The sequence below is a fragment of the Strongylocentrotus purpuratus genome, unplaced genomic scaffold (assembly GCF_000002235.5).
Source record: "Strongylocentrotus purpuratus isolate Spur 01 unplaced genomic scaffold, Spur_5.0 spur5_scaffold_9, whole genome shotgun sequence".
Lineage (NCBI taxonomy): Eukaryota > Metazoa > Echinodermata > Echinoidea > Camarodonta > Strongylocentrotidae > Strongylocentrotus > Strongylocentrotus purpuratus.
This window is the reverse complement of record NW_022145615.1, coordinates 10,218,203-10,244,584: the sequence shown is the minus strand read 5'-3', so window position 1 is coordinate 10,244,584 and position 26,382 is coordinate 10,218,203. Positions and strand designations below refer to the sequence as shown.

The following is a 26,382-nucleotide window of genomic DNA, read 5'->3' as shown; positions in this document are numbered from 1 at the left end:
TACTGGTCAGAGGACTTGGCAGTTTCACTTAATTCTTCCATTCACATTGAAATATATTCCAAGGACATTTTCGATGTTCAGGTCATATCTACCCTTGCATGTATTTCTATTACAACATTTTAGTGATTCAAAAAGTCTGAGAAGTATAATTTTTGAATATTTCATTTATTTGAACAGCATACAGAGTATCACCATAACAGCTGTACATTATACCTATGGATGAAACTTGAGACATAATTATATTCTTACCTTTTCACCAGGATTACTGCTGTAGAACATGACCACAGGGTAAAGCTCAGTAGCCTCGATGTCTTCAAAGGCCAAGCGAGGCTCCTGAAAGATAACAAATTCAGAAGCAACGTAATTATATACCATACAGCCATCAATTCAGACTGCGTATATGGGGTATACAGTACATGACGAATACTTACATTAAGGCTAGGATAAACAAGAAATATCTATATCAATCTTTAAATATTCTAACAAAGGAATCTTATCTTGGGTAAATCTGAACCAACTAAAATGACCTTATATACTTTTGTCTAATGAATTAATAGTTACTGATCCATCCCCTACAGGACTATGCCCCACACTTTTTATGAGATCACAGCTGTTATCAAATTAATTCACTAATACAGTGGCATACCCACAGGCCAAGGAATGGAGGAGAACTGGCATTACTGGAAAGGCACCAACTTTATTAGGTGGATAAGATAAACATTCACAAGTTCACTGAACAGGTAAGTAGTATGGAAGGGGTCCCATTACATTCTTCTCATTTTTTTCTTCCCCCTTTCAACTTCAGCAGCTCGTCTTATCTATCGTATTAGGAAACATGAATCTGTGTCTCTTATTTTAAGAGACTTACACTGGCTACCCATTCACTCTCGCATTTTATTCAAAATATTGTTGTTAGCTTATGAATGTTTTCATGATTTTGCGCCTCCTTATTTGATAGAGCTATTGTACAAACATTGTACAAACCTTCTAGAAATCTTTGTTCTAATAAGAAAAAACTGTTTGTTATTCCACCAGTGATGACCAGGTCATATGGTGAACACAGCTTAGTTCACACTGCCTCAACTTTATGGAACAATCTCCCGGAACATTTAAAAAACATTGACTCCATTGTTAAGTTTAAGATTGCTTTAAAGATGCACTTATTTAACATTTAATTCATCCATTTTGTCTGTTACCCAGTACATCTTGTCTTTGTATTTTGTTTTGTTTTTCTCTAGAGCGCTTAGGGACATGTTTTAATACTATGTGTTATGCGCTATACAAGAACGGTTAATTATTATTATTATTCCGTCCCCCCCCCCCTCAAAATCACGACTTGTCTCACCTCTCCATTCTTTCCAAAGGACACTGTCCTGGCCTCCATGTCCAGGACGCAGGTCACATAATCCCCCTGGGTGAAGCCCGGCAGCGTCAGGGTGTGCTCTCCGTTGTGGTAGAGGTTGCCGCTGTAGGCCCGGTAGAGCCACATGTCGGAGGTGGTACGGTGACTGAAGTCCCTGACAGGGTAGCGGGAGACACCCACGCAGGTCCCTTCGTTGCCCTTGTTCTCCTTCACGATGTTGAACTGTGGAAGGAAGCGATGAAAGTTTCAAGATATATTTTATACAATACTTGCAACTTATAGGTGGATGTGGTACAGTCAAACCTGCGTTACCTGTCTACAAAGGCCACATTTGTTGTTTCCCTTGAAAATAGATTCTCATTGAATCATGTAATAAAGGAACCAGTCTACAAAGACCACCTGTCTACAAAGGCCACTTTTTGTGTTTCCCTTGGGTGGTCGCTATAGACAGGTTTGACTGTAGTAACACTACTGTGAATTGACCTACTAAATTTTCACCTAAATTTGCGCTCTTACTGTATTTTGCTTCAGTTCAAAGTTTACAGTCAGTTTTATTCATCCGTTCATCAATTTTCATTTGGACTAAGTTAGAAGATATTTTGAACATGCCAACAACAAGAAATAAGCAGGAGAAAAAGCCTCCCAGATCTGAGGTTTGGCTTGAATCTGTCAACAAAGATGGCTTGATCAGGCTAGAGACCATGAATGAGCCGTTAGCGATGACACTCACGCTGCTGGCCACTCAGCCGTTGCTTCCCGTTCAGATGCTAATCCATCTATTGATACAGATGAGCACATGCAAGATCTCATTGGCAAGCAGGTGTTAGAAGCCCTCTGCTCCCCGGCTGTTGTGAAAGTGATTGTTGACGCTGTTTACACCGCAGTTTACGAGAAGCGCGCCACTGGTCTTCACAATTCCTTTCCACTCGAAATTAGGAAAAGTGATGACAAGATCAACAACATCTTGATCGAGTCTGACAATCTCAAGAAGAAGGTGAAATTGCTGGAAACGGCGCTTGAGAAGCAGGAGCAGTACTCTCATCGTGTGTACCTCATTCTTGCACCCAGCAGCAGAAACAACATCCAAAAGCACTAATTGTCAAATTCTCAAAATACAACGCTGTGCTGCCAAGGTGCGACTGAAGAACACCGGCATAGTCATGCGCGAGGACCTGACACCAGAGCGACAAGACTTGTACTTCAAGACGCTATCGCACAAGAACACCTCGCCTACATGCTCGATGGATGGTAGAATCTTCACCTAAAGTTATAAAGTTATATTTGGTACAGCTCAGCACATAGTACTAAACAAGAGAACTTTGACCTATTGGTTAACTTCTTTTCATCTACACTTAGGACTGCAGCTCAGTGAGAAATGCATGTTGCTATAAAAAGGATGAATGGCAGGTACAGAATACAGCCCACTGTATTTCCTCAAATGGGTAACCTAACCTCCTATCAACTACATGTAATAGAGCCAAAACAAGGAAGAGGACCACTCAACCAAAGAAGAACTCACCTTCCACTGGTAGCATCCAGCAGTTATCCCTGTTGCTCCTAACCCGTAACCTCTCCTTCCTAAACCATTTGGGGGATATCTACTAACTAAACACTCCCCTCCCTCCCCCCTCTCCGCCCTCCTCTCCCTCCCCCTCCCAAAAGAGCAAGAGTCCAACCCACCTTCCACTGGTAGCATCCAGCAGTTATCCCCGTTGCTCCTAACCCATAACCTCTCCCGCCTGAACCATGCACAAGGGTGTGGCTGTTCTCCACGCTGCAGCAGACTGTCTTATCAGGGTCAAAGACAGCATCTTGCAGGATCAGACCATCGTCATCATCATCTTCATCTGCTGAGAAGAACAATGATTGAGTCCACGGATGAGAAATTGTTGGAGAGTATTCAATTATCTACTTCATTTGCTATAATTTCAAACATTAAACAAAGCAGTACTCTCACAACAAATTTACATTTTGATGGTACACGCACATATATATTTATCTAAATAGAGTCTTGGCATTATTATCTGCTATGGTAAGACATCAAGAATTTATCAAGATCGGTTCAGGTTCCTTTTCATTACAAACTCAAAAATTATGCTTCTGCCAATTTCATTTTATGTAATTATTCCCTGACAAGTCATGTTCGCCAATTTCAACGGACGATAGGCAACAGCCAACGGTAGAGTGGCACAGTGCACTATGAAAGCTTCATGAAAGAATCTGTTAACTATTTTGATTGCCCATAAATCAACACTTCTTTGACCTGAAATATGTAGAATTATACAGGGAATCTCCAAAAGATATGGGAGCTGTTGCACCACTTCCCTTTACAAACAAAATCAATGGGACACGAAGGATATCCTCTAGGTGGCTCATCCAAGAAACTGACCTGATGGAGCATCTGCAAGACTGATATTCATCCAGCAGCTATTACCACTACTCGTCGTCGTGTCCGTCAAGCTCTTCTTGGTGAAGGGCAACGCCCTCTGGTTGCTCTCGGATCGGCCTGCGTCCGAGGAGGATGTGGAGGCTGACCGTTGCCTGGCCAGGGCAGTCTGGATGCGGTTGGCACAGTGACGGGCACTGGCCAGAGGCGCTGACCACATGCTGTCCGAGATGTTGGTCATCAGCTGCTCAATAACCTGTGATATCAGCAATATATCATAAATTAATATCAATTGCAAGAACAATGATAATGATGATAACCATAACAACTAGATGGATCTTCGACTGCGCAGTCGAAAATTAAGCATCCGCCATAGAGCAATTTCGGCAGGTATGCATCAATTGGTTCTTGAAATAACGCGATCACAAGAACAGGATGTACAGACATACAACTTCATAATGGAGGCATTAAAAAACAGTTCAATTTAAAATCAATTTATATAAAGTTTCCCCCAAGGATGCAAAGTGCTGAATGCTTATAATACCTCCTGCTTTGGGCTGAGCTACCCTGATACTGCAGTCAAACATTCAAGGAATTTCTTCTCACCAGGTATCCATTTATTGTACTTCACCTGGGTTGAAAGTGGCAAATGTAGATTAATGTATTGCTAAAGGACATTGGAGCCATGTGGTATATACATGTGCACTAACTCTTAAAACAATAGTTGAACAAAATTATAGCTAATATAGCACAACTTTAAAAAAGAAAACTTTCAAATACTGAAACAAACTTACCTGAATTTGCTGCCCTCTGTTGCTTGTTTTTAGTGCAGGCAAGACAGTTTCCAGGAGATGTAGAGCTAGAAGTCTTGTTCTCACATTCTCAATGCGGGGGAGACCTGTAAGTAAGCCAACACAACTATCGATTTAGTAAAATATAGATTTGTACATTTGTATCACACTAACAATCATTCAATTAATCATGAATATTAATTTTACTGCTTGCCCTCATTAAATCATTTAAAAAAAAGGAGAGCAGAGTTTTCCATCAAAAAGACAAAAAAAGCTGACATTATGTTATTGATTACCTGACTGTATAAGGGCATGTCAGAAAGATGAATAAGGACATACACGCATCAAACTGATAAAAAAAACTGATGCATTTACTACATGTATATGTATGAACATAGTATACAAATAATGAATGGTTATGAGTTCAATAGTGCGAATATGTTCATGAGTTGAAAGATTAACATTCTATTCAACATGGCGTCGGCCGAGTTGAATAGAATTAACGTTAATCTTTCAACGAATGAACATATTTGCACTATTAACGAATGAAAAACATTCATTATTTGTTTTATACAACATCGAAGAAGACCTAATAGAACGTTAATCAACAAATTATGCTTTACTCCTTATAAAGATAAATTAAAGTTCGAGTCAAGCCTTCTCGATTACATGCAGATTGCCTTCGCGTCAGATACACGCAGGGATACGCGCACATGCAGCAGAGAGGTACGCAGTCTGCATATAACCAAAAATGCACGGCGCATATAACCAAAAATGCACGACCGTGCAATATACCATCTATGGAATATCATGTGATCAACAACCGTCCAATCAAATGACAAGGATCCACGTAGGTGTTGTATAATAAGCAAATATTAATCAACTACGAGGGTAATGTTGCAAACTATCACCGAGGCGATGATAATTTGTATCAATTGCCAGAGTAAAGGAGGTTAATATTTGTTTTATATCCCACATCGGCAATAAGGTCTATTTTAAGTAAATTTTACATAATAATAAGAACCGATTCTGCAGACAGTTTAGCTTCAGCTAGATTTTACAAAGCGCAACAGGCATACATGTAATACAGTCGATGCGCGCTCATTTGACATTGACACTGACTTTGACATTTCGCGTAACCTACTTTGCTATGCGTATTCAATGGGCAAGGTTGGGCAAGTGGGGTAGCAGCAAAAAATTACTTTACAAAAGTACTATCTCAGGTACATGTAGATAGTAGTTATCTATATTTGATCATGTGACCTCATTAAGACCAATCAGATTGCAAGATTCTTAGTATGCGGGATATAATAAAAAAAAAAATGAAACATGAAATATCATATGGGATGATAGGATTCAAAGGTCAACCTCTCAGAAATATAAGTAATCTAACAGAATGCAAATGATATCACCGATCAAAACCAAAGTGGGGGGGGGGGGGGGGGGAGATGTTTTCAAAGGAGAGAAATTTGCTCTGATTTCTTAACTCTTTGCCCGCCACGTACACAATCCCCCCTGTGCCACATTGTTTTTAGGGTGCCACCTTAGGAGGGGTTCTGCATGGACTATGCTTATTCAACTCGCAATAACTTTTGATTGGTGTACTGTAATGAAAAACTTTGTGTAGCAATATTGTATAGAAATTAATAGTCTTGCCAATGGTATCATTTTTGTAATGTATATTATCATAAATTTTGAGATTATCAACTATACATTTTGTATCCAAGTTTTCGTTTAGAAGGGTATTCTATACCTCTTATATCTAATACTTTGTTATGGAGGTTTATGTCCTGAGTTAGTTCATTGAAAAGATGTATTCATGAGCTTTCACTACATACCAAATTCATGTGTTGAAGGTCACAATGAGCCTGGTAATTTAGGATTGAATAAAGAGTAAGCCGACAATGAACTAATCTCCTATTGAAATTGACCCTGGGTACTTTTGAATAGACTTCCTGTCTCTTGATTGTACTTTGATGACCTTTATTGTGTCTGTAGGTAAGATGGTGTAACATTCTATTATTACTTGCAAGACTGTGCAAGCTATTAGAATTGAAAGAAATGAATAGAAGAACGTATTGATTTTCTACACTAATAAGGCAAGCCATGAACATAATGTATGCTTGAAACATGTACTAAGTTATGAATTGTAGAAAGCTGATGTATAATAAATAAGAATAAAATATATTCGTCTACATATGTAGTCTCATATTGACATGTTCATTATAACAAGAGGTAGACAGAGAGAGGGAGAGAGAAAGAAAGAGAATAAGAACGAAGAGACAGGCAGATTAGGAAAGAAATAAGAAGAGACAGGGAGAGATAGAGAGAGAGAGAGAGAGAGAAAGAAAGAGATATAAGCAGATACAGAAAATGAGAGTGAGAAGATAGAGATAGAGGGGGAGGGGAAGAAGAAAGAGACAGGCAGATAGGGATATAAGTAAGAAGAGACACAGAGAGAAAAGACAGATAGGCAGACAGAGAAAGACAGAGGCAGGTTGAGATAATGAGAGTGAGAACAAGATAGAGAGAGGCAGAGAGAGGGGAGGAAGAAAGAGACAGGCAGATAGGGAGAGAAATAACAAGAGACAGGGAGAGATAGAGAGAGAGAGAGAGAGAGAGAGAGAGAGAGAAAGAAAGAGATAAGCAGATACAGAAAGTGAGAGTGAGAAGATAGAGATAGAGGGGGAGGGGAAGAAGAAAGAGATAGGCAGATAGGGATATAAATAAGAAGAGACACGGAGAGAGAAAGACAGATAGGCAGACAGAGAAAGAAAGGCAGAAAGAGAAAGTGAGGATGAGAAGATACAGATCATGTTCTGTGGGATTACGCAAAAGTGTACGTGTGGGACCAGGCTCATCTTCCTCGTCAGAGTCAGTCTCGCTCTCCTCTGAATCAGAGTCGGCTGTTGGAACAGGGTCCATCACAAGTTCTCGTACCTGATCAGCAGTGAAGAAGTCCCGTCTCCTCCTAATAGGGGCCATCCTAGCTCATCAGAATATTTGCAAAAGCAGTTTCAAAAACTCGATTTTTCTCGGAAAATGTCAATGTAAACAATGTCTGCGAAAGCGGTGCAATGAAGTGTGATGTGTATACAATGCGAAGCACGCGTTACTATTGTGTGTGTGTGCGTACAATAGAATTAAATGCGTTCCGTGTGTATTGTGAATGAAATGTGACTTGTGTCGAAGTTGGCAGCCCGCTGTATGTTCCGCTAGCCGAACGAAGCGGGCAAAGAGTTAAACATCATTCAAGCATGCAGTATTTTATGAAGGAGTTGACCATCATACATGTTCCTGTCACCAAATTCTTACCTGACTGCGGATGATGCCCCACAATGGCCAGGAGGATATCTGTCCATCGACTCTCAGCCATCTTGGACTGTACCACACCACAGCTAGAGACCCGACGCAGGAACACCAAGAAGTCTCCTAGGGCGTTCTGCGCTGCCTGCCTTGTGCGCTTTCCTACCTTGTGCTCCTTATCTGTAACACAATAGAAATGAACAGTTCAAAAGCATACAAGTTTAAAGATAAAGTTGAGTTCTGGTCATGCGATTGCATTGTGAAAGAAACGGTGTGGAATTGATCAGAAAAGGTTTATCATCTAGAATATACGTATTTGTGTGTATTGCAAGGTTCTGGAATCATCAAAATGATAAAAGATTGGCCAAGTCTTCGCAAAGTTACAGGCACTGTACACAGAAGGATGTATATGGAACTACACAAACACGTGGCGTAAAAATCCATCCCTATTTTTACGATGTTACATGCCATATTTAGAATATGAAGGCATTTGAAGAGCCATGCTTTTCAGGGAAAATGTTTTATCTGATGTTCTTCCACCCTTGCATAATAACAATGATGACGCTCACAAATAATTTTTCACCCCTTCTCAGAACTCAACCTTCTCTTTAACTCTTCAAAATTATTTCTACAAAATATGTAATGTGTGAGGAAAATGTCAACTGACTGGACCTGGGACCCTTTTCACAAAGCCTTTTTTCAATGACAAATGACAAAAATAAGAGACAAATCTGCTGATAACCAATCAGAAGCAAGGATTTCAGTAGCTTATAACACAAACTGTCATTTGTCTTTGATGACGAGTTTTGTGAAATGCCCCCCCCCCCTGAAATCTGCAGGCTGACTGATGTAATTCCTGGCTTGGTGCATACTGTACCACCTTTGCCAAGGCACTGTATCTAGAGTTGTCTTTTCGGGGGTTTAACCTCCATGTAGATGTAGTAAATGGGTATCTGGTAGCAATGGCATAGTATGGCCACAGCTATTGATGGGTTCTGGTGTCACGGAAGGGGGGGGGAAGGGTTTTTTTACCTTACGAGGCAGATGAAATGCACAAAATAACAGACCATTGAGGGAGTAAGAGGTGTCATATATTTGTTCCTCTCTCCCTTTTTTTCTGTCTCTTCCTCTTTTCCCTGCATTTTATATATCATTTTCAGTGCAGCATTTGAGTAGGGGAACCTGCTCTACCCCCCCCCCCCTGTGCCTCCTATCTAATGCAGTTTCAAAAGATATCGACAACGGGAACTGCTCATCTTTTTGCAAGTGCAGAGAGATGTAGTATCATAATTTTGTGAAGCTGCAATGTTAAACAAATTTAAAAAAAATACATTTCGCATTAAAGTACATGTGAATGCAGAGATTATATTCATCAATTTGCCATTACTATCATATTTCCTTGTCATCCTGATCTAAAGTGGAGTATCGGGCAAGGGTTCCTACCTTTGGAAGTTGACTTTGAAGATTTTGTTTCACTTTTCTGCGATCCAGAGCTGGTGTCTGTGAGTGAATTTGACTTTGACCTCCGTCCCGAGGTCAGATGGGGGTCGGTGATGGCCAGGGACATTAGACTGTCCAGTTGGTCCCACAGAAGGTCAACGACTGCTTGCACAATCTTGTTATCCAACTGCTGGGCATAAGTTCTAATCAGCATCACAAGAAATATTGTTAGTTAAAGTATGGACAATGTCATAATTTGTAATTGTATTTAGCAGTGTGTTTTGAATAAAAATCTGTATTTATAAAACAATTCTTTGACTTTTTGAACCTTCATACACTGTAAAGCACTCTGATCAGACTGTACTTCTGATGCTTCATGTACACATACATGCACTACATAATAGCTGTCATTAATCTTCTTCTTTTTTTCAGGTGGGGTTAAAAATATAAATGAAATCAAATGGTAGGCCAATGAAAATGAGCCACCGAAGGAACAGTAGAATGTTCCTAAAAAACTGAGGGTACAAAGAACTTCTTAATCTTGCTCAAATGTTTTAATTGTTAAATTTTGTTTATTCTTTCCATGGGAATAACCTTTGGCAGGAATGAAACACTACTTATATCTGGATCAGGAAGAATAAAATATATATTATTAGAACAAACTTTTATTAGAACATTCCTGTTCTTGGACGAGGTATACCACCCACAGCACTGAAGGGGTTAATCTTTATATTCTTGTATAAAACACTGCTTTCCCCATCACACTTGTGGGGTGTTGCAAGAAAGTTGCAATCAATTGCAAATCCCCCAAATCAAGTGTAAGTCTTGCGATTAATTGCAAATTTGCAATTGATCGCAACTTAACTTTCTTGCAACGCCCAGTTAGTACGAGAGAGGGAGAGAAAGAGAAGGAGAATAAAAGCTAGATCTAGTTATCTTACTTTAAGTGTTAAAACTTTTATCCTAACAAAATCCTAGGAAATTTAGGAGACTAGTGGGGCATTGCAAAAAAGTTGACTTGCAATCGATTGCAAATATCAGTTGCAAATTTTGCAACTTGCAATCAATCGCAACTTTCTTGCAACGCCCCACTTGGTCTAGTAGCGAGAAGTGGAACAAGGGAAGAAAACTTGATGCTACTCACCCAGCAGTAATAGCTAGCACCTGCAGCAGTCTCATACTGGCCACCTGGAGTATCCTCAGGGTCGGGGGTGTGCCACCGGGCAGCTGCAGGCCCAGGAGGGACGGATGGAGGGGACGAGCCAGGGCCGACTTACCCCCGCAGAGGTCAGCCAGGAGGGGTAGGATACCGCTGGAGATGGCTAGGCAGATGTCGGGTGGGTGGTACTTGACGCTCAGTGCAAACACGGTGGCGAGGGTCAGTCGATGTTGCGCACCTTCAAGGGATAAACATACATGTAAGTATCCTGAATACATGTACATGTACATGTACATGAGAGCCCCAAATCGACTTCCAGGCCCCAAAACTTTCAAATACATACACATGTTTAAAAAAAAGTGTCTACCATTACCAGACCCCCTGCCAAAAAAGTTAGTGTGGAGCCCTGCCTCAAAGTTATATAATCATGAACATAAAAGAGTTGAGTGATAAACCATTTACAATTGCTGTACCCAGGATTTGGATCTCAATATGCCACTAAAATCAGAAATTTAATGTGGGCTAGAAGTCATTACTTCTTAGTTTTACACATGTATGTGTACATGTATTTCAGCGGGGCTGTCCTGCCAGTAATTAAGGATTGTTTTTAGTAGCGGCCTGTTAATACAAAATTGACAGGATACATACAACCTGACAAAAATTACATCTCTGTCATGTTCTTATACTATACAATACAGGGCGTTTGTAACGACAAAAAATTGCAAACTCACATTCCTACATAATCCTTAGCATATGTCCCTTTTTTCCCCCTTTTTTCATCATTAAAGGAAATTTCCAAACACTAAGTACCCTACACATAAATCAAAAGGGAAGCTTAGCAGACTTTATGAATAAACCAGCAGTACTTCGTTTTAACAACATACATGTACGTCATGACAGTTACGATAAAACAAAATTCCAAACTAAGGCTTTAAAACGAACAAAAGAGCAGTCATGACAACAACAAAAACTTACTTTTCTTGGCCGGCATTTCAGAAGCTCTCTCAGCTAGCACTGTCACAAGATGATTACAGATGCGATGTGCTACAGCCCTGATCTGGTCTTGTGTGGACATTGTCGCTGATCTTATACCATCCTGAATGTTATCATTGAGAAAAAGACACAAATCTTGTCATAAAAAATTGCCTGAATATTTTTTTCAAGGTATTGAGCATTTTATGAACAGGTTATGAATAATACTATGACTAGATGTACATTTTGCCATGCTAGCAAAACATTTGGAAAAGTTTACAACCACCATGTAAGTAATGTTAAAAAGATGGTTTTTTTTAATACAATCGTAACCATGGAAACCAATAAACATAAATTATCTCATGTCAATTATGTTTATTTAAAAACAGAGAAGTTTACTTGTCTGTCCAGTAAACATAAGTTATGATTAGCATTAACATATAAAAATGGTTCAGGGTTAAAGTTTGGGATTCAGTTAGTGACTGAAAACAACCATGGAGCAATCTGTCGCCAGAACATGTGTTATATAATCGAAGAATAATACAGTCAAACCTTATTTAGCAATCACCTGTATAGAAAAAACAACTTTCTATAGAGATCACATTTTTTGTTTCCCTTGAAACCTGTACTAAAGGAACCTGAACATAAAGACCACCTGCCAATAAAGACCACTTTTCATGTTTCCCTTGAGCAGTCTTTAAATACAGGTTTCGCTGTATCGTGAGGAACACGGGGGATAATTTCAAAGCTTACGCTGTAATGATAAAGCTGCATGGTGCGAGACGAGTCCCGATTGCACTGGTCCAGTGTGTCCAAGCCAAAGGCACCGAGCATGAACTGAAAATGAGCCGACGTCAGGAGACAGAGAGAGCTGAAGGGGCTCTCAACACCGCCCTCTGGTGTCTCCTTGGTTTTGTCGTCTTGGTTGCCATGGAGAAGGGCAAGAATCTGGTTCAAGGCATCGAAGCGTATCTGGGAAAGGACAGATGTGACAGGAAAAATGCAGAACGAGATGTACAACAATTAGACAATTTTCAATTTGTTTACTATACAGGTGCATGTACATGTAACAATAATCAGTGAATGGAATATCTACATACTGTATATACAGGGTGGCCCTGAAAAATGAGAGCCATGTTTACAGTTGCATGTAAATTACTCCATAATTTAAGATTATTCATTGGTTTATGTATACACATGAACGACTGGAAATCAGATTTTCTCTTCTTTCATATGACATCAAATATGTCACCCATGAGTCACACATGGCTGATTCCAGATAGTCTGGAGTGGCAGTGTCAGAAAGTGAACTGCCCAAAACATTTGGATGGCTTCTACGTTTCGCTCCTTATACATGTAGTTTTGTAAAAGAGAATGAACATCATTTAAAAATGTATTAAAACAAAACACAGAGGAAAGCCAACTTGCCTGTGCAACCGACTAAAAGCAATATTGTGAGACCACCTTAAGTACACCAAAGAAAAATACTTCAAAACATATTTGTGTATTGTTCCCTAAACTACAATATCCTGGATATCCAGAATATACAGTCAACCTGCTTTAGTGACCACCTGTCTACAAAGACCACTTTTTGTGTTTCTCTTGGGCGGTCGTTATAGATAGGTTTGACAGTATATGTAGTGTTTCAAGGTACCTCTGCTCTGTACTGTTGGTTCTGCAAGGCCAGTGCTACTGTGTTGGGATCAGTACAGTATAGGAGCTCTTCCTCCTCACGATGAGTCTGGGCAGGAGAGAATTCCTGACACACAAAATTCACTGCTTCGTTGCAGATGTTTCGAAGGCAAGCTGTTATTAAAAAGAATGGCACATAACATTAAAAATAACAACTGTACATTGCTTTGCAACAAAACATTTAGACATCGCATGTAAAGAAAAAGCTACTTCTTAGATTGAATATGTCATAAATTCAACAGACATGCCTATCTAACAAAAAATCTACTATACACTGTACATGTATGTCATTTTTTACCTTCACAGATGACCTATGACCTTTAATCACTGTACCATCTCACCGAAGTAGTTGGCCTTTTGAAACTCCCTCATACTTTTATAGCAAATTCTGTTTATATATATTAATGCTTTTAAAGACCTTTGCATAATATTTATTGAAAGGTCAGACTGAGGAAGAAATTACATAAACTCTTAGCTCAGTCCCAATTTTTTTTATTGGAAAGGAATAAAATGTTGGACTCATTAGGCACGAGAGAACAATGAGAACAATAAATTTCACTTAGGTATTGAATCTTATAATCAGTAGAATGATTTTAATAGGTGAATAACTTGCCATTTGCGATATCATGTATACAGGTAATTTTCTAACTTGGCAGTTGAATATAAAATAAATTATTCATCTGGGATTAGTATAAACAAATGATTGAACTTACAGAGACAGTTTTGATGTTTATTTGAATGACACGGAGAGCTGGTCTTCGATGGAGATTTAGAATCTGCATTGTCAAAGATCTTGCTTCCATCCTGGCTTGAGGAAGTAGATTCTGGAGACTTAACTTTTCCCTGCAAAAAGAAGGAGTCCATTGATATATTTACACTTATGACATGTGCCTTAGAAGTCGCAAAGAATGATCATCGTCAAATTCTGTTTTATTGGGAACAGGGACATGTACCAGACAAATATTAAAGCAAAGAGTAAACTATTTCCAACAAAGATAAAGTATAATCTAGTTAACAATTAAGAAACTAAATATTCATCATATTTAAGTGCTTAAAAAAGAGGAATACATGGTTTTAACACAAAAATGCATAAATACATTCCTTTCCAATTACTGCTTTATGTAAAAATTAAATAAAATTAAGTACAATACCTCAGACTTTGTCGTTATTTCTTTTGTGTCCAGTGAATTTCCTGCATAAATGAAGAAAACAAAAATGTTGACGATCAAAGTCTCAAGGTATTAATGCAGTGTTATCAAATACATGTATGAATGGTTCTGACAAGGGGGGGGGGGGGGTGTTTCACAAAGACCAAGATCGACTTTAAGTTGGACTTAACTATGGCAGGCCGTTCATGCCACTGTTTGCTCTCACCATTTACTGGTATTGGTATCTCAAGGGACGTACAAATCATGGTCACAAATCTACATTTTTTGATAATACATTATTGAAGGAAAAAATATTATCTAAAGATCATAATCGAGAGACCAATGGTGAGAGCAGCCAGTGGCAAGAATGGCCTGCAATAGTTAAGTCCAACTTAACCCTTACTGTACAGGGCTATTTTGAGCACCTCGTGACTGGGGGGGGGGGGGGGAGCCTGGGAAGAATGTTGAAAATGAATTGAATAAATAATTCCATCATCTCAAATTCATAAGGTTACATTATTTTTATGATATTTGAAAATACATAGGTTAATTTGCATAAATTATGAATACGCATTCATGAATATCAAATCTGGAAATATACAGGGAACTAGAATCATTACAAAAATTGGTAAGGTACACAGAGAAGAACGCTTGCAAGTTGATAATTGGGTTGTTCTTTTTTGCTCAACTTACGATGTCAAAACTAAAGCAATATACATCATTGTAATTATCACTCAATTCATATTGAAGTCTTCATGCAATCTTTATATAAATACTCTGTAGAGTTTGCTTATTTTTTCCAAAAAAATTAAAGCAATAAACATCATTATAATTACTAAATTCATATCGAAGTCTTCATGCAATTAATATATATACTCTGTAGAATTGCTTATTTTTTCAAGTGATTGACACTTTCTGTCATTGAATTCAGTGAACTGAAATGAACTGATTTCAACTCATTTGAAGTGAATGAAATTTCTCAACACTCTGTTAATATTACAAGTCAGAATAGCTTAAATGCATCTGGATATGAAACATAACCCAACCACACTCATCCCCTTACCTGTCTTATCAAAATCTGGTACGACACTCTGGTGGCCATTTTCCAAAATGGCCGGACTGACGCCGAGGATCAGGAACATGCATCTCTCGATCAACGACTTGCAGGCTTCGCTGAAGCTGAAGTAGGTCTGCTTAGCGGCAGCCTTCGATGAGTCCCCCCCACGCTCTGGGTCCTCGTCCCTGACGGTGTCCTCGTCATCGTCATCCGTGTTGCTGGGGTCAGGCTTGGGAGGTTCAGCCTCAGGGTCTACTTCCAGGTCAGAGAGACTGAGGTTCTGGCTGGTGCTGGAAGTTGAAGATTGTTCTGTGTAGGGTTGGGTTAAAGGGGAACTTTAATAGGAAATAGGTGTGTGTATTCACAAAATCATCATAATTTTTTATCAGTAATAATAATAATAATAATAGTAATAATAATAATAATACAGCATTTGTTTTATGCGCCATCGATCTAGTAAATTATTCTGAGGCGCAAAGGGATATAATTAGAATAAGTTAAATACAGAAATGAGAAGGGGAAAAAGAAAAAAATACTTCTGCAGCATCAAATGACCTTTCTTATGCATACATGTATGAAGCAACACAAATTCTTTCTACAACTTTGATTGATTATTTACTAAATTGGAAGTAAATCTCAATCTTTTTATATTAAGTTTTGCAATTTTCATTACAAATTCAGTCTAAAGAAAAGAATCATGAGAACTGCTGTAATAGATACTGTATATCAATAGTATGACCTCAAGTTTATTTAATACCATAATATACATGTTAGTGTAAAACAAATGTTTCAAGTATCAAAAAGTTTTCATAAGATTCAATCTATACTATTGGTAGCAAACCAATCCAAAGGAGAGGTTCTGACAATGGACCATATAAGCTTCCCTACTTCACGACATGAATTCTCACCGACTTTCTTGCGCAAGAATGACTTTGTCCTCGGGCTATACGTGACAATGGTTGCCATCGCTGTTGCCCCTGCAGGGAGTACCGATGATGTGGAAGGGATTGCAGCGGTGGGATATCGTTTCCTCTCTCCACTCTCGGAATCAGAGAGGTTGTTGGTGGCCTCGTCCATGGGGTCCGATTCAGGCTCCTGGGCCTCCTGCCTCTGCATGAGCTTGGTGGTGACCAGCTTACGTCTCACCCGGTACACGGTCCGGTAGACCTCGATCAGGCTCTTGGAGTCCTCAATGGTTGATCTGGGGGGCGTTTCACAAAACTTTTCATCAGTGAAAAATCCTTGCTTCTGATTGGTTATCAGCAGATTTGTCACTGATATTAGACATTTGACATTAAAAAAAAGGCTTTGTGAAACGAGTCCCCTGATGATGGGATGAATACAGAACATATTGAGACATCTAGAAATAGTCTCTGGTAATTGGTTTTAATAAAGATAGTGCTTTTGATAAAGATGGTAATAATGGCGATGGCGATAGAAATGCTGCTGATGATGATGTAAATGGTGATGATAATGATGGTGACAATGATGATAATAATAATAATTAATTAATAACAATTATAGGCATTTCTATAGCACCGTCTATCTAGAAATTCTATTCCGAGGCGCATTAATTTTTACCCTGGCTTTACTGCCTAGCTGCCATTGCAGCACTCCAGCATTTCAAGGAATTAATTCCTGCCAGGTAACCATTTACCTCACTTGGGTCGAGTGTGGCAAAGTGCATTAGTGCCGTATCGGGGATCGAACCAGGATCTTTGAATTTCAAGTCAAGTGCTTAAACCACTCAACTACGACACTTCTATAAATGATGAATGATGACAAGGATGATGGTTATGGTTATGATGATGACACTATTTGTAACACCATGAAGATGCATTTCTAATCACCAATAAGCTAATCCTGCATTGCTCATAGACCAATTTCCTAGGAATATCTGAAAGCAAATATTAAATCCCTTTCTTGATCACGATGAAAATTAGACTATGATTATACCTTGGTCTCTGTGCAGCATGATGAAACAAGCGAGTCTGTTTGAGAAGACATGCCAGCAGACAGCGAGTTGCTCTATCTAACAGATCATCCAAATCATCATCACTGGTTTCCCAACCTAATAAAGAGTGGAAACAACACATTATAAATAACAATAGAATATGTCAATTGACCTTATTACAATCTATATTCTTCTTCTTCTTTACATGCGATGTCCTGAGACGTTGTCGACCATGGAATGCCACAACTTACTGTCCCATATTCTATGAGGTAATTAATTCTCCCTGAGATCAATACCATCCTCAGAAATCCCACTCCTTAAGCTACTCATCCACAGAAGCCTCCTTCTACACCTACTTCACCTTCCCTTGATTCTTCCAGTCAGTGCAAGATTTTCCAAACCATTCTTTCAAATATCACGACCCAAGAAGCTCAGCTGTCGACATCTTATATTGTTCAAAAGCTTTCGTCTTGTTCCTGCCATGGCAAATACCTCAGTATTAGAAACTCTTTCCGTCCATGAATTTTTAGCATCCTTCTCAGGAACCAAACTTCACAACTTTTCAGTCGCTTTCTTAGGTCTGATGTCAGGGTCCAATCTATATACTGTATTTTAAACTCCTTCTAGAGTAAAACCAAAAATGATGGGACTTGCGAAAATCTACATTCTATACAAATATGATAAAACATGCACGTCCTAAAATCATCATCACAGAAAGAGGTCCTACGAGTCGTTACCTCTGCTGAGAGCATACTCCTGCATGGCTTCCCATATGAACTGTCCTGGTTCCCTGCTCTTCCCCAGTGTCAGGTCCAGGAGAGACAGACATTCCTTCTGGACATTGTGCTCTGAGATATCAAAGTCATCATCACCAAGCATGGCTGCCTCGGACATCTTGCTGACAAGCTTGTCTGAAAGATTAAATAGCAATGGGGGGGGGGGGGGTGTTTCACAAAGATCCTAAGTTGAACTTATCTCAAAGTTGGACTTAACAATTATGGAAAGCCATTGGCATCTTTAAAAATATTTTGTAAAAGTTATTTTAAAAGGCATAAAATTTTGATTCAAATCATTCATATTTTCTATTATAAAGGAGATTTCATGTTCTTAATGTGGAATTTATAAAAAGTCTAAAACACTTGTTTCGCTTTTGAATATATTTATCTTCAGGCTACAAATGGCTCTCCATAATTTTTAAGTCCAACTTGGAGTTAAGTTCAACTTAGGATCTTTGTGAAACACCCCCCACAATGTCCTTATCTGTTCACTGTAATTTCTGTTTAAAAACAGACAGAAATATTCATTGTGCTAATCTCTGAGTTGATGTGACTTAATTCGGACTGAACAATCACACCCCTCTTGATTATTTAGACTTTTTCCAATATACAGAGAAAACATATAATAATCTTATCTACATGTAGGTAATTTTCAAATTCTTACATATATAATGTACCTGTTGACAAACCATAATCATTTACTAATTTCAGAAATAATAATATAATAATAACCTATGCTTCTATAGAGCATTTCATCTTCAGAGAGAATAACAAAGCCCTTTACAATAATAAATTTTGATGAATACAATACAATAATGCAGTTGAAATAAAGAGAAATATATTGCCACTTCCAGAGAAACAGGAAGGGACTGTACCACTCACCTACGTGCTGGACCTGCTTCTCCATGCCGTTCTGCATGAGCTTGGATACCATCCAACCACTGGTCTCCCTCTCCTCCTTAGAGAGGGGTCTCCAGGCCAGCATACCCCCTAGACACCAGCCAATCACCAGGGAACAGGTGCGCTCCAGGTCCACCAGCCACACCCAGCCTCGCACAGGCTGGGGTAGGGGCATGGCTGTGGGATCAGGTGAGTCTGATGACACTGTCAGGGGAGGAGAGAGAGAGGGTTTAGGTGCTAACCAGAATACATTTCATGCTCTTTCATTCATGATTAAACATGCATCTCTTTCAATCCGTTTATTTATGTCTAACTTTTGTGATGTGAATATATAATCTTCTGGAGTAGGGCTAACTCGGAACAAAGACAACTCGGCCCAGCTGCAGTTTTTGCAGATTTAGGGTTAGGGTTAGAGTTAGGGTTAGAGTTAGGGTTAGAGTTAGGGTTAGAGTTAGGGTTAGGGTAAAATGACAAAAATAGCCCGTTTTTACAGCTGGGCCGAGTTGTCTATGGTCCTGTTAGCCCGAATTCAATCTTCCATAACATTCCCAAATTTTCTAATTGCTTGTTATCCTCTCTCTCTCTCTCTCTCTCTCTCTCTCTCTCTCTCTCTATTCATATCCTTTCATTTATTTACTTGTAGTAGTATTTTCAAAACAAATAATATCAGAAATCCTAAATCAAACTTCACAAACAGGAACACAAACCATACAAAAGATAATGGGCTCTGCCACACATAAAAATAACCTTAGTCAAAGGCTACTTCAAAATGCTTCAAAATGGGCTTTGTTTAATCTCTATTTTCTGTTCATATCTCATTTAAACTCAGTATGTCTTTATTTCATGCTATTCTTGGATTTGGCAGGGGAAAAAAAAATCATAAATTTAAAGCCTATCTGTACTAGTGTACAGGAGGGATTAGACCTCTTGCAATGTCACTGACAAGATGGTTATCTCATCAAATCTGCTCTCAATGAACATAAGAAAAAGTGGATCATGGGGGAACAATTAGACAATGTTTGCTATATAGAGGGCGCAACTAGCTATAAATAGTGCAGTGGGGCTTTAAAACCCATTTCTTACCCCTCATAGGCCACTCCATCTCCTGTTCTTCCAGCACACTCGCTGCAGGCAGAAGACGATTCAGCTTGTCCAGCTCCGGTAGGAGGGCAAGGAGGTGATGGAGAAGAGGGCGTGTCACCGTCACCGGCAGGAGGAGCAGTGAGTGGAGGATGTGAGAGAGCATGGACCCTGCAGCTGAGTTCACCAGCACATCTGCAGGAGGAAATCAAATCGAGTGGACAGGTAGACGTGGAAGAGGTTTATATTTGTTACAATTCATGCATATCTATTTGTATACTGTTCCTAGGAGAGACAAACAGAAGAAATGTAGAAAGGAACAACTACATTCAGTCTTTTAATACTACTTAAATTTATGAATCGTTTCTCTAGTCAAGGCTTGGGAAATACGTATTTATTTGCTCCGAAAACTAAGAAATCATGGGGAGATTGGTCATTTGCACACACTGGACCTCACCTATAGAATCAATTGCCACAACATATGCGTTATATTTCAAGCGTAGATTGCTTTTAACATGCCCTCAAAACTTTCCAGTAGATTTAGATTTACCTTCACATTGTTGTTTTCCATTTTTGTGTGTATTTTTGTGTACTTATATTTTTTCTTCTCCATGCGCCTCAAACACATTAGTCCTGTGGAGTTGGTGCATTACAAATACTCTATATTATTATTATTATTATTATTTCACACTTGGTAAACACTGTTATAACAGGAAGAACTCCATGCTGTGTTAATTAAACCGATATGGTTAGACTATGGACACTTTTGAATACGCAAGTACATTTCATATGCAGATATGTATATTTCGATTCTACATCATCATATCGCATACATGAATTTTAAAATATTATGGGGAAAATACAATTTTACTGTAACTTATTTATCAAAGTGACTTCAAGCCATACCTCTGAGCTTGCTCCTAACTGCCTGAGAAGCATTGCTTCCGCTCTGCTTCAATAGGGTTGTGGATCTCTGTAGGACCTCCACAGCATGGGGTAGTAGAAGACATAGGTGCTTGTGCAACAAGCTCACACTTGATGAAATCTGAAATGATAACAGCAATAATTATAGTTACATTTATTTATCCACATGTCAATACCTGGAGATGCTCAAGACACACACAGATTTTTGACCTCCACAGCATGGGGTAGTAGAAGACATAGGTGCTTGTGCAACAAGCTCACACTTGATGAAATCTGAAATGATAACAGCAATAATTATAGTTACATTTATTTATCCACATGTCAATACCTGGAGATGCTCAAGACACACACAGATTTTTGTTCTTACCCTGGTTTTAGTCAAGCTATCAAGGTATCACTTTTTACCACATACCAGTTTACTACACCTGTGTTGAGAGCGCCAAATGTAGATATCAAGTGGGTTTTTGGCACCTTACAAATCTCATACATTATTATCAGTATTAGTGTCAAACCAAACCAACAAACCATCAATTCACAGCTGATTCCAAGAGCGGAGAAAGGAACAGATATCCCACCGCTGCCATCCCTTCCACATCATCGGTACTCCCTGCAGGGGCGATGGCGACCATCTTCACTTATAGCCCAAGAACAAAAAATTCTTGCGCCAGAAAATTAGTGAGATTTCATGTCATGAAGTAGGGAAGCTTATATGGTCCATCATTCAGTAGACCTGGGACCCGTTTCACAAAGCCTTTTATCAATGACAAATGAAAAAAAAATCAGTGAAAAATCTACTGATAACCAATCAGAATCAGGGATTTCAGTAGCTTATAACACAAACTGTCATTTGTCACTGATGACAAGTTTTGTGAAACGGGGACCTGGACAAATAAGTGTTATTTCACACAGGAAATTGTATTTACCTCATCACTATTGCTTGCATGGCAGTAAGCCAGAAGATGTTTCTGCAGAGATGAGAGGAGTTCTCGGAGATGGGAGGGCGGGGCACCGTCCTCACATGTGATGGATGGTTGACGTTTGTCACTGTTCTTCTCCAGCTCCCCAAAGGCTTGTTCCTGAATAGAGGGTAAAAGCAAAGGGATGTTATGAGACAATGTATTACAAGTAACACTAGCTATGACCTACAGCCTACTGTGGGTTCTTAAATCCCCACTGCACTACTTGTAGCTACTTGCGCCGTCTTTATATCAAACAATGCCTAATCGGTGCCTGTTGGTCCCCCATGATCCCCTTTTTCTTACAGTATGTTAATTGAAAGCTAATTTGATGAGATAACTATCCGTCAGTGACCTTGCAGGGAGGTCTAATCCCCTCAGGCCAAACAAGTGCAGACAGGCTTTAAACTGCCACCCATGAGGCACATGCGGTCTGTACGATGATTTGATGTAGCCTGTTAATAATATCAGATCAAACTTATTCTCCACACCTTACTCTCTAATTTGCCTATATATATATATATATATAAACACCCCTTTACCTCTCTACATCCCTTTTTTTCTACATTTCTCTCTACATCTCTTCATTCTCTCTTTCTTTCTCTCTCTCTCTCATTTTACTCTCTCTGTCTCTCTCTCTCTCTCTCTCTCTCTCTCTCTCTCTCTCTCTCTCTCTCTTTCTGTCTCTATCTGTGTCTTTCTCTGTCTGTCTCTCTCCATTATCTCTCTTCCTGTCCCTTTGATTATCTTATATTTCATCAAAATTCTTTCTCTCTGCAATCCTATTCAAACATTCCTTACTGTGTGATAACCCAGATTCCTTAGCAGTGTCCTCATACAGACCTCAGCCAGGTGTGTGTCCTCTGCAGGGGAAGCCCCAATGGACACTTTCTTCCCCCTCCCCCCCCCCCCTCTCTATCTTGTCTTCTTGCCTTCCCTCTATCTCTACTTTCTTTCACTATATCTCTTCTTTCCTTCCCTCTTTCTCTTCTTTCTTTCCCTCTGTATCTTTTTTTCGTTCCTTTAACACACACTTTGCTTTCTTTTCCTTTCATTCTTGAGGCCTTTTTATCTTCCTCTCACTTTATCCATCTTTCTATAATCTCTTAAATTCTGTTACACCCCTTCCCATTCTCTCTTTCCTTCCCTCTCAAACTCTCTCACTTTTTCTCACTTCACTTCCCTAAATCTCATTTTTCTTTCTCCCTCTCTCCTTCACCTATCTCTCTTTCTTTCTCCCTCTCTCTTTCACCTATCTCTCAGCAGTATTGAGAAACTTACGGTGTGATATCCCAGATTCCTTAGCAGTGTCTTCATCAGGACCTCGGCCAGGTGCGTGTCTTCGGTGGGGGAAGCCCCCAAGGACATGCCACTCCCGTCCCCCTCCAGGGGTGGACTGAGCTCCCCCTCTAGGGTCGAGGTGAACCCCAGTAAGGAGGCCACATGAATGTTCTCTTGAAGGCTTGTCAGGACAATACCCAGTTGCATTCTCTGTTCGAAAGAGATTAAGAGGATATCAGTACAGAGATTGAGAACAGCAATAGCAATTAAAGGCATCATTTAACGATATTAAATCTGAGATGCATGGCCCTACGTGTTATCAATGTCTTTGATATGATGTAATATTAAAGCCTTAACAAAATTTGCGCTTTAAAATGATCTAAGAAGTGGCTCAAAAAGTACAAATCTTTGAGTGACCGGTTTTACCATACTCATTTTCCCCAATAGACTGTAGTGCTATAAAAAACGTTAGGAAAACTATGTCTGAAATTTCTTATTCCAATCATAGACATCTTGATAATCAGACAGGCGATTGGCTTTTAAAAGTCATGGGATTCATGTATGACCTAAAGGTTTATAATTATTATTGCAGCATGAGCTAAATCAAGGATTTCTTTTTAGAATCCGAGGCAAAGTTACCTAATCCCTTTAACCAATTCTCTTTTGAAAGCCAACACTTGATGTTCCTATACACAGGTAGACAATGAGAACCTACCTGTCCCTTGGATAGGGAGTCCCAGCGATCAGGTCCCTGTGGCAGCAGTGAATGCAGGAGCTCCATTCTCTCTCTCAGTGGAGGCAGGAGCAGGGGTGCACCTATGGAGAGTGTATCACTCACAGCCTGTTTGAAGAAAAAAGAAAAATAATGTTAGTCAGTCACTGCAGAGAGTCAAAATCTCTTCAAACTAGTCTAAAAAATGAACAAAGTGATACCCTCGCATCGGTTAGGAGGTGGTGCGATCGCTCAGTGGTAGATCAGTGCTCTCGTAACCTGGTGGTTCGGGTTTAAAACCAAGTCAATGCACTCATGCCCTTTGGTAAGGCATTAACCCTATTTAGCCCGGGGGGGGCTTGAGAAGCCCCCCCCTCGACATTTTTCGCGATAATTTTTTAACGCAAGAAAATCTTGCACTGAAATTTTGTGACTTTTTTCTTTCGAGTCTTGCGCAACTTTTGAAAGAAATTTTTCGAAAATCGGACCTACCATTAAAAAGTCACGTGTCCTTTTGTCTTCGCATGTCAGCCCTAAAATCGCTCATTTTTGTGATTTGTGTACAAAACATATGGAAATCTCATTTTTCAAATAAAGAGGTAAAACATTGGTTATTTGGTCTTGTTTAGATTTTAGGTGTTTATTTTGGGGTCAAAATAGTTGAATTATAGTTGGAAATGAAATAAAACAACAAAAACAACAATACATAAGTTAAAAAAACAAAGAAATACATAAGAAATTATCAAAACAATAGATAACATAAGGAATAACCCTGGTTTTTCAAATTTTTGTGCTGTATTATTATTCCAAATGGTCTAACAAATATATGTAGTGAGAAAGAATGCTTAAATATGAATAATGTCTGATTTATGGGCAAAAATGTGAATTTAATGACCTTATTTGCATAAATTACCATAAATATGCAAATGAGTGAATTTTTCAAAAAAATTGAAATTACCATAGTATTCTATACACTTCACTTGACATGTATGCAAATTTTCGCGGCGATCGGGCGTTTCACGGCCGAGATCATAGGGGGGGGCCTGAGAAGCCCCCCCCCGGGCTATGCAGTTTCAAAATAGCCCGGGCTAAATAGGGTTAAGCCTCAATACCAAGTTTCTCGGAAAGGACTGAAAGCCATCGGTTGCCTAGTTGATTACTTACAGAAATATATATGCTTTCTTAGCAGCCAGGTAAAAACTAACTGACAACTGTATATGCTAGTCAGTCACTGCACATAGTAAAAATCGATTCAAACTATTTTAATTAATGTACCAAATTTAACCCTCGCATTATTAAGAGGTAAAACTCTTGTCTCTCTTAATACTTGGTCTTTAACCATGTTTTGCCAAATTACTCTTAAGAAAATGCCTGAATAAGGAAACCAAATAGTTCGATCAAACTGCATGAAAATTAGATCCTTCCTAAGACGATAGAAACTGTATATAATGCAGACTGAAAATAACAGAAAACAACAGATACCAAGAGACTGCCTGCCCATCTATAAAGACCACGGTGACCTTTTCCTCTCAAATTTACCCGTCTTTATTTACACTTCTGACTGTACGAACCTTCTGTATCGATGCTGGTGTGTTGGCATCGATGAGGCGGAAGAGAAGATGGCGCAGCGGCCTAGCCTGGTTGCCTAGCACGCTGGCTGTCAGACCTCCGGCCAACGCCAGCTGGAGATGGGTGCAGAGTAGCTTGAGACAGAGCAGAACAAACTGCTGATGCTCTCTGTCATGAAAGGAGATCAGAATAAGAAAGCTTTGCATTAAATACTCTTCTCATGCGAAATTGCGATAAGATAGAATGGCAGTGTGTATAGGATAGAACAGCTAATGAATTTCAATTATGGAAATTTGGTTTTTTGTGGGGGGAAAAATAGGTTAACTTGGAATAATAAGTTTGTCATGTATCCTGCCCACCCCAATCAGTTCTACCGGGAGGAGAGACCCCGAGGGTTATAGTGATTCAGGTCACTTTTCGCCTTCCATGCACAGGTAATGTCAAATACTTAATGATAATAACATCCCCCCCCCCCCCCTTCGCTTGTGACATTAAAACATTTGCAGTCTCAAGACCCAACCAGAGCAACAATACAAGGCATTACGGATGTATGTACTTTTTTTTTACCTGTACATGATATACATAGAGATGATTAATATACTGAAAAGTACTAATAGCTATTAGGACATGCTTCATCTTGTGAAAATATGTTGCAGATACCTTTACAAAAGCCTGATATATATCTTTCTTATTGACGTGAGGTTGGACGGTAACATCCCACTTACCTGGCAGTTGGGAATGGAGGCGGGGGCTGGGTTCCGTTGAACCCCTCACAATAGTGCTCTATGAACGATCGCAGGTGAGAGAAAGTGCCCTCTTGAAGGTCCACACAAAATGGACGATGCCAAGCTACAACTTGCCTGTAGTAAACAAAATTGAAAAGCATGTACATATACATCTCTCTAATCATTTTATT

General features: G+C 39.3%; 1 protein-coding gene across 3 annotated transcripts in view; it reads right to left on the bottom strand.

The window, feature by feature from the left end:
* The window catches only part of LOC592238 (probable E3 ubiquitin-protein ligase HERC1), an 87,817-nt gene that overhangs the window by 44,209 nt on the left and 17,226 nt on the right, over window positions 1-26,382 (bottom strand). For 2 of the 3 annotated variants that reach the window (XM_030976865.1, XM_030976867.1), the window contains exons 11-36: window positions 26,192-26,326; window positions 25,469-25,634; window positions 23,901-24,026; window positions 23,186-23,395; window positions 21,872-22,024; window positions 21,159-21,221; window positions 20,931-21,006; window positions 20,028-20,219; window positions 18,927-19,148; window positions 18,006-18,179; window positions 17,271-17,385; window positions 16,223-16,515; window positions 15,321-15,623; window positions 14,261-14,301; window positions 13,823-13,952; window positions 13,072-13,223; window positions 12,171-12,389; window positions 11,421-11,541; window positions 10,431-10,683; window positions 9,290-9,489; window positions 7,856-8,026; window positions 4,544-4,647; window positions 3,753-4,005; window positions 3,044-3,213; window positions 1,346-1,585; window positions 250-333 (exon numbers count right to left, since the gene is read on the bottom strand). In XM_030976865.1, coding sequence (XP_030832725.1) covers window positions 250-333; window positions 1,346-1,585; window positions 3,044-3,213; window positions 3,753-4,005; window positions 4,544-4,647; window positions 7,856-8,026; window positions 9,290-9,489; window positions 10,431-10,683; window positions 11,421-11,541; window positions 12,171-12,389; window positions 13,072-13,223; window positions 13,823-13,952; window positions 14,261-14,301; window positions 15,321-15,623; window positions 16,223-16,515; window positions 17,271-17,385; window positions 18,006-18,179; window positions 18,927-19,148; window positions 20,028-20,219; window positions 20,931-21,006; window positions 21,159-21,221; window positions 21,872-22,024; window positions 23,186-23,395; window positions 23,901-24,026; window positions 25,469-25,634; window positions 26,192-26,326 — 4,366 coding nt within the window. The remainder of the gene's footprint in view (window positions 1-249; window positions 334-1,345; window positions 1,586-3,043; window positions 3,214-3,752; window positions 4,006-4,543; window positions 4,648-7,855; window positions 8,027-9,289; window positions 9,490-10,430; window positions 10,684-11,420; window positions 11,542-12,170; window positions 12,390-13,071; window positions 13,224-13,822; window positions 13,953-14,260; window positions 14,302-15,320; window positions 15,624-16,222; window positions 16,516-17,270; window positions 17,386-18,005; window positions 18,180-18,926; window positions 19,149-20,027; window positions 20,220-20,930; window positions 21,007-21,158; window positions 21,222-21,871; window positions 22,025-23,185; window positions 23,396-23,900; window positions 24,027-25,468; window positions 25,635-26,191; window positions 26,327-26,382) is intronic. The other variant, XM_030976866.1, reaches the window with a different exon arrangement.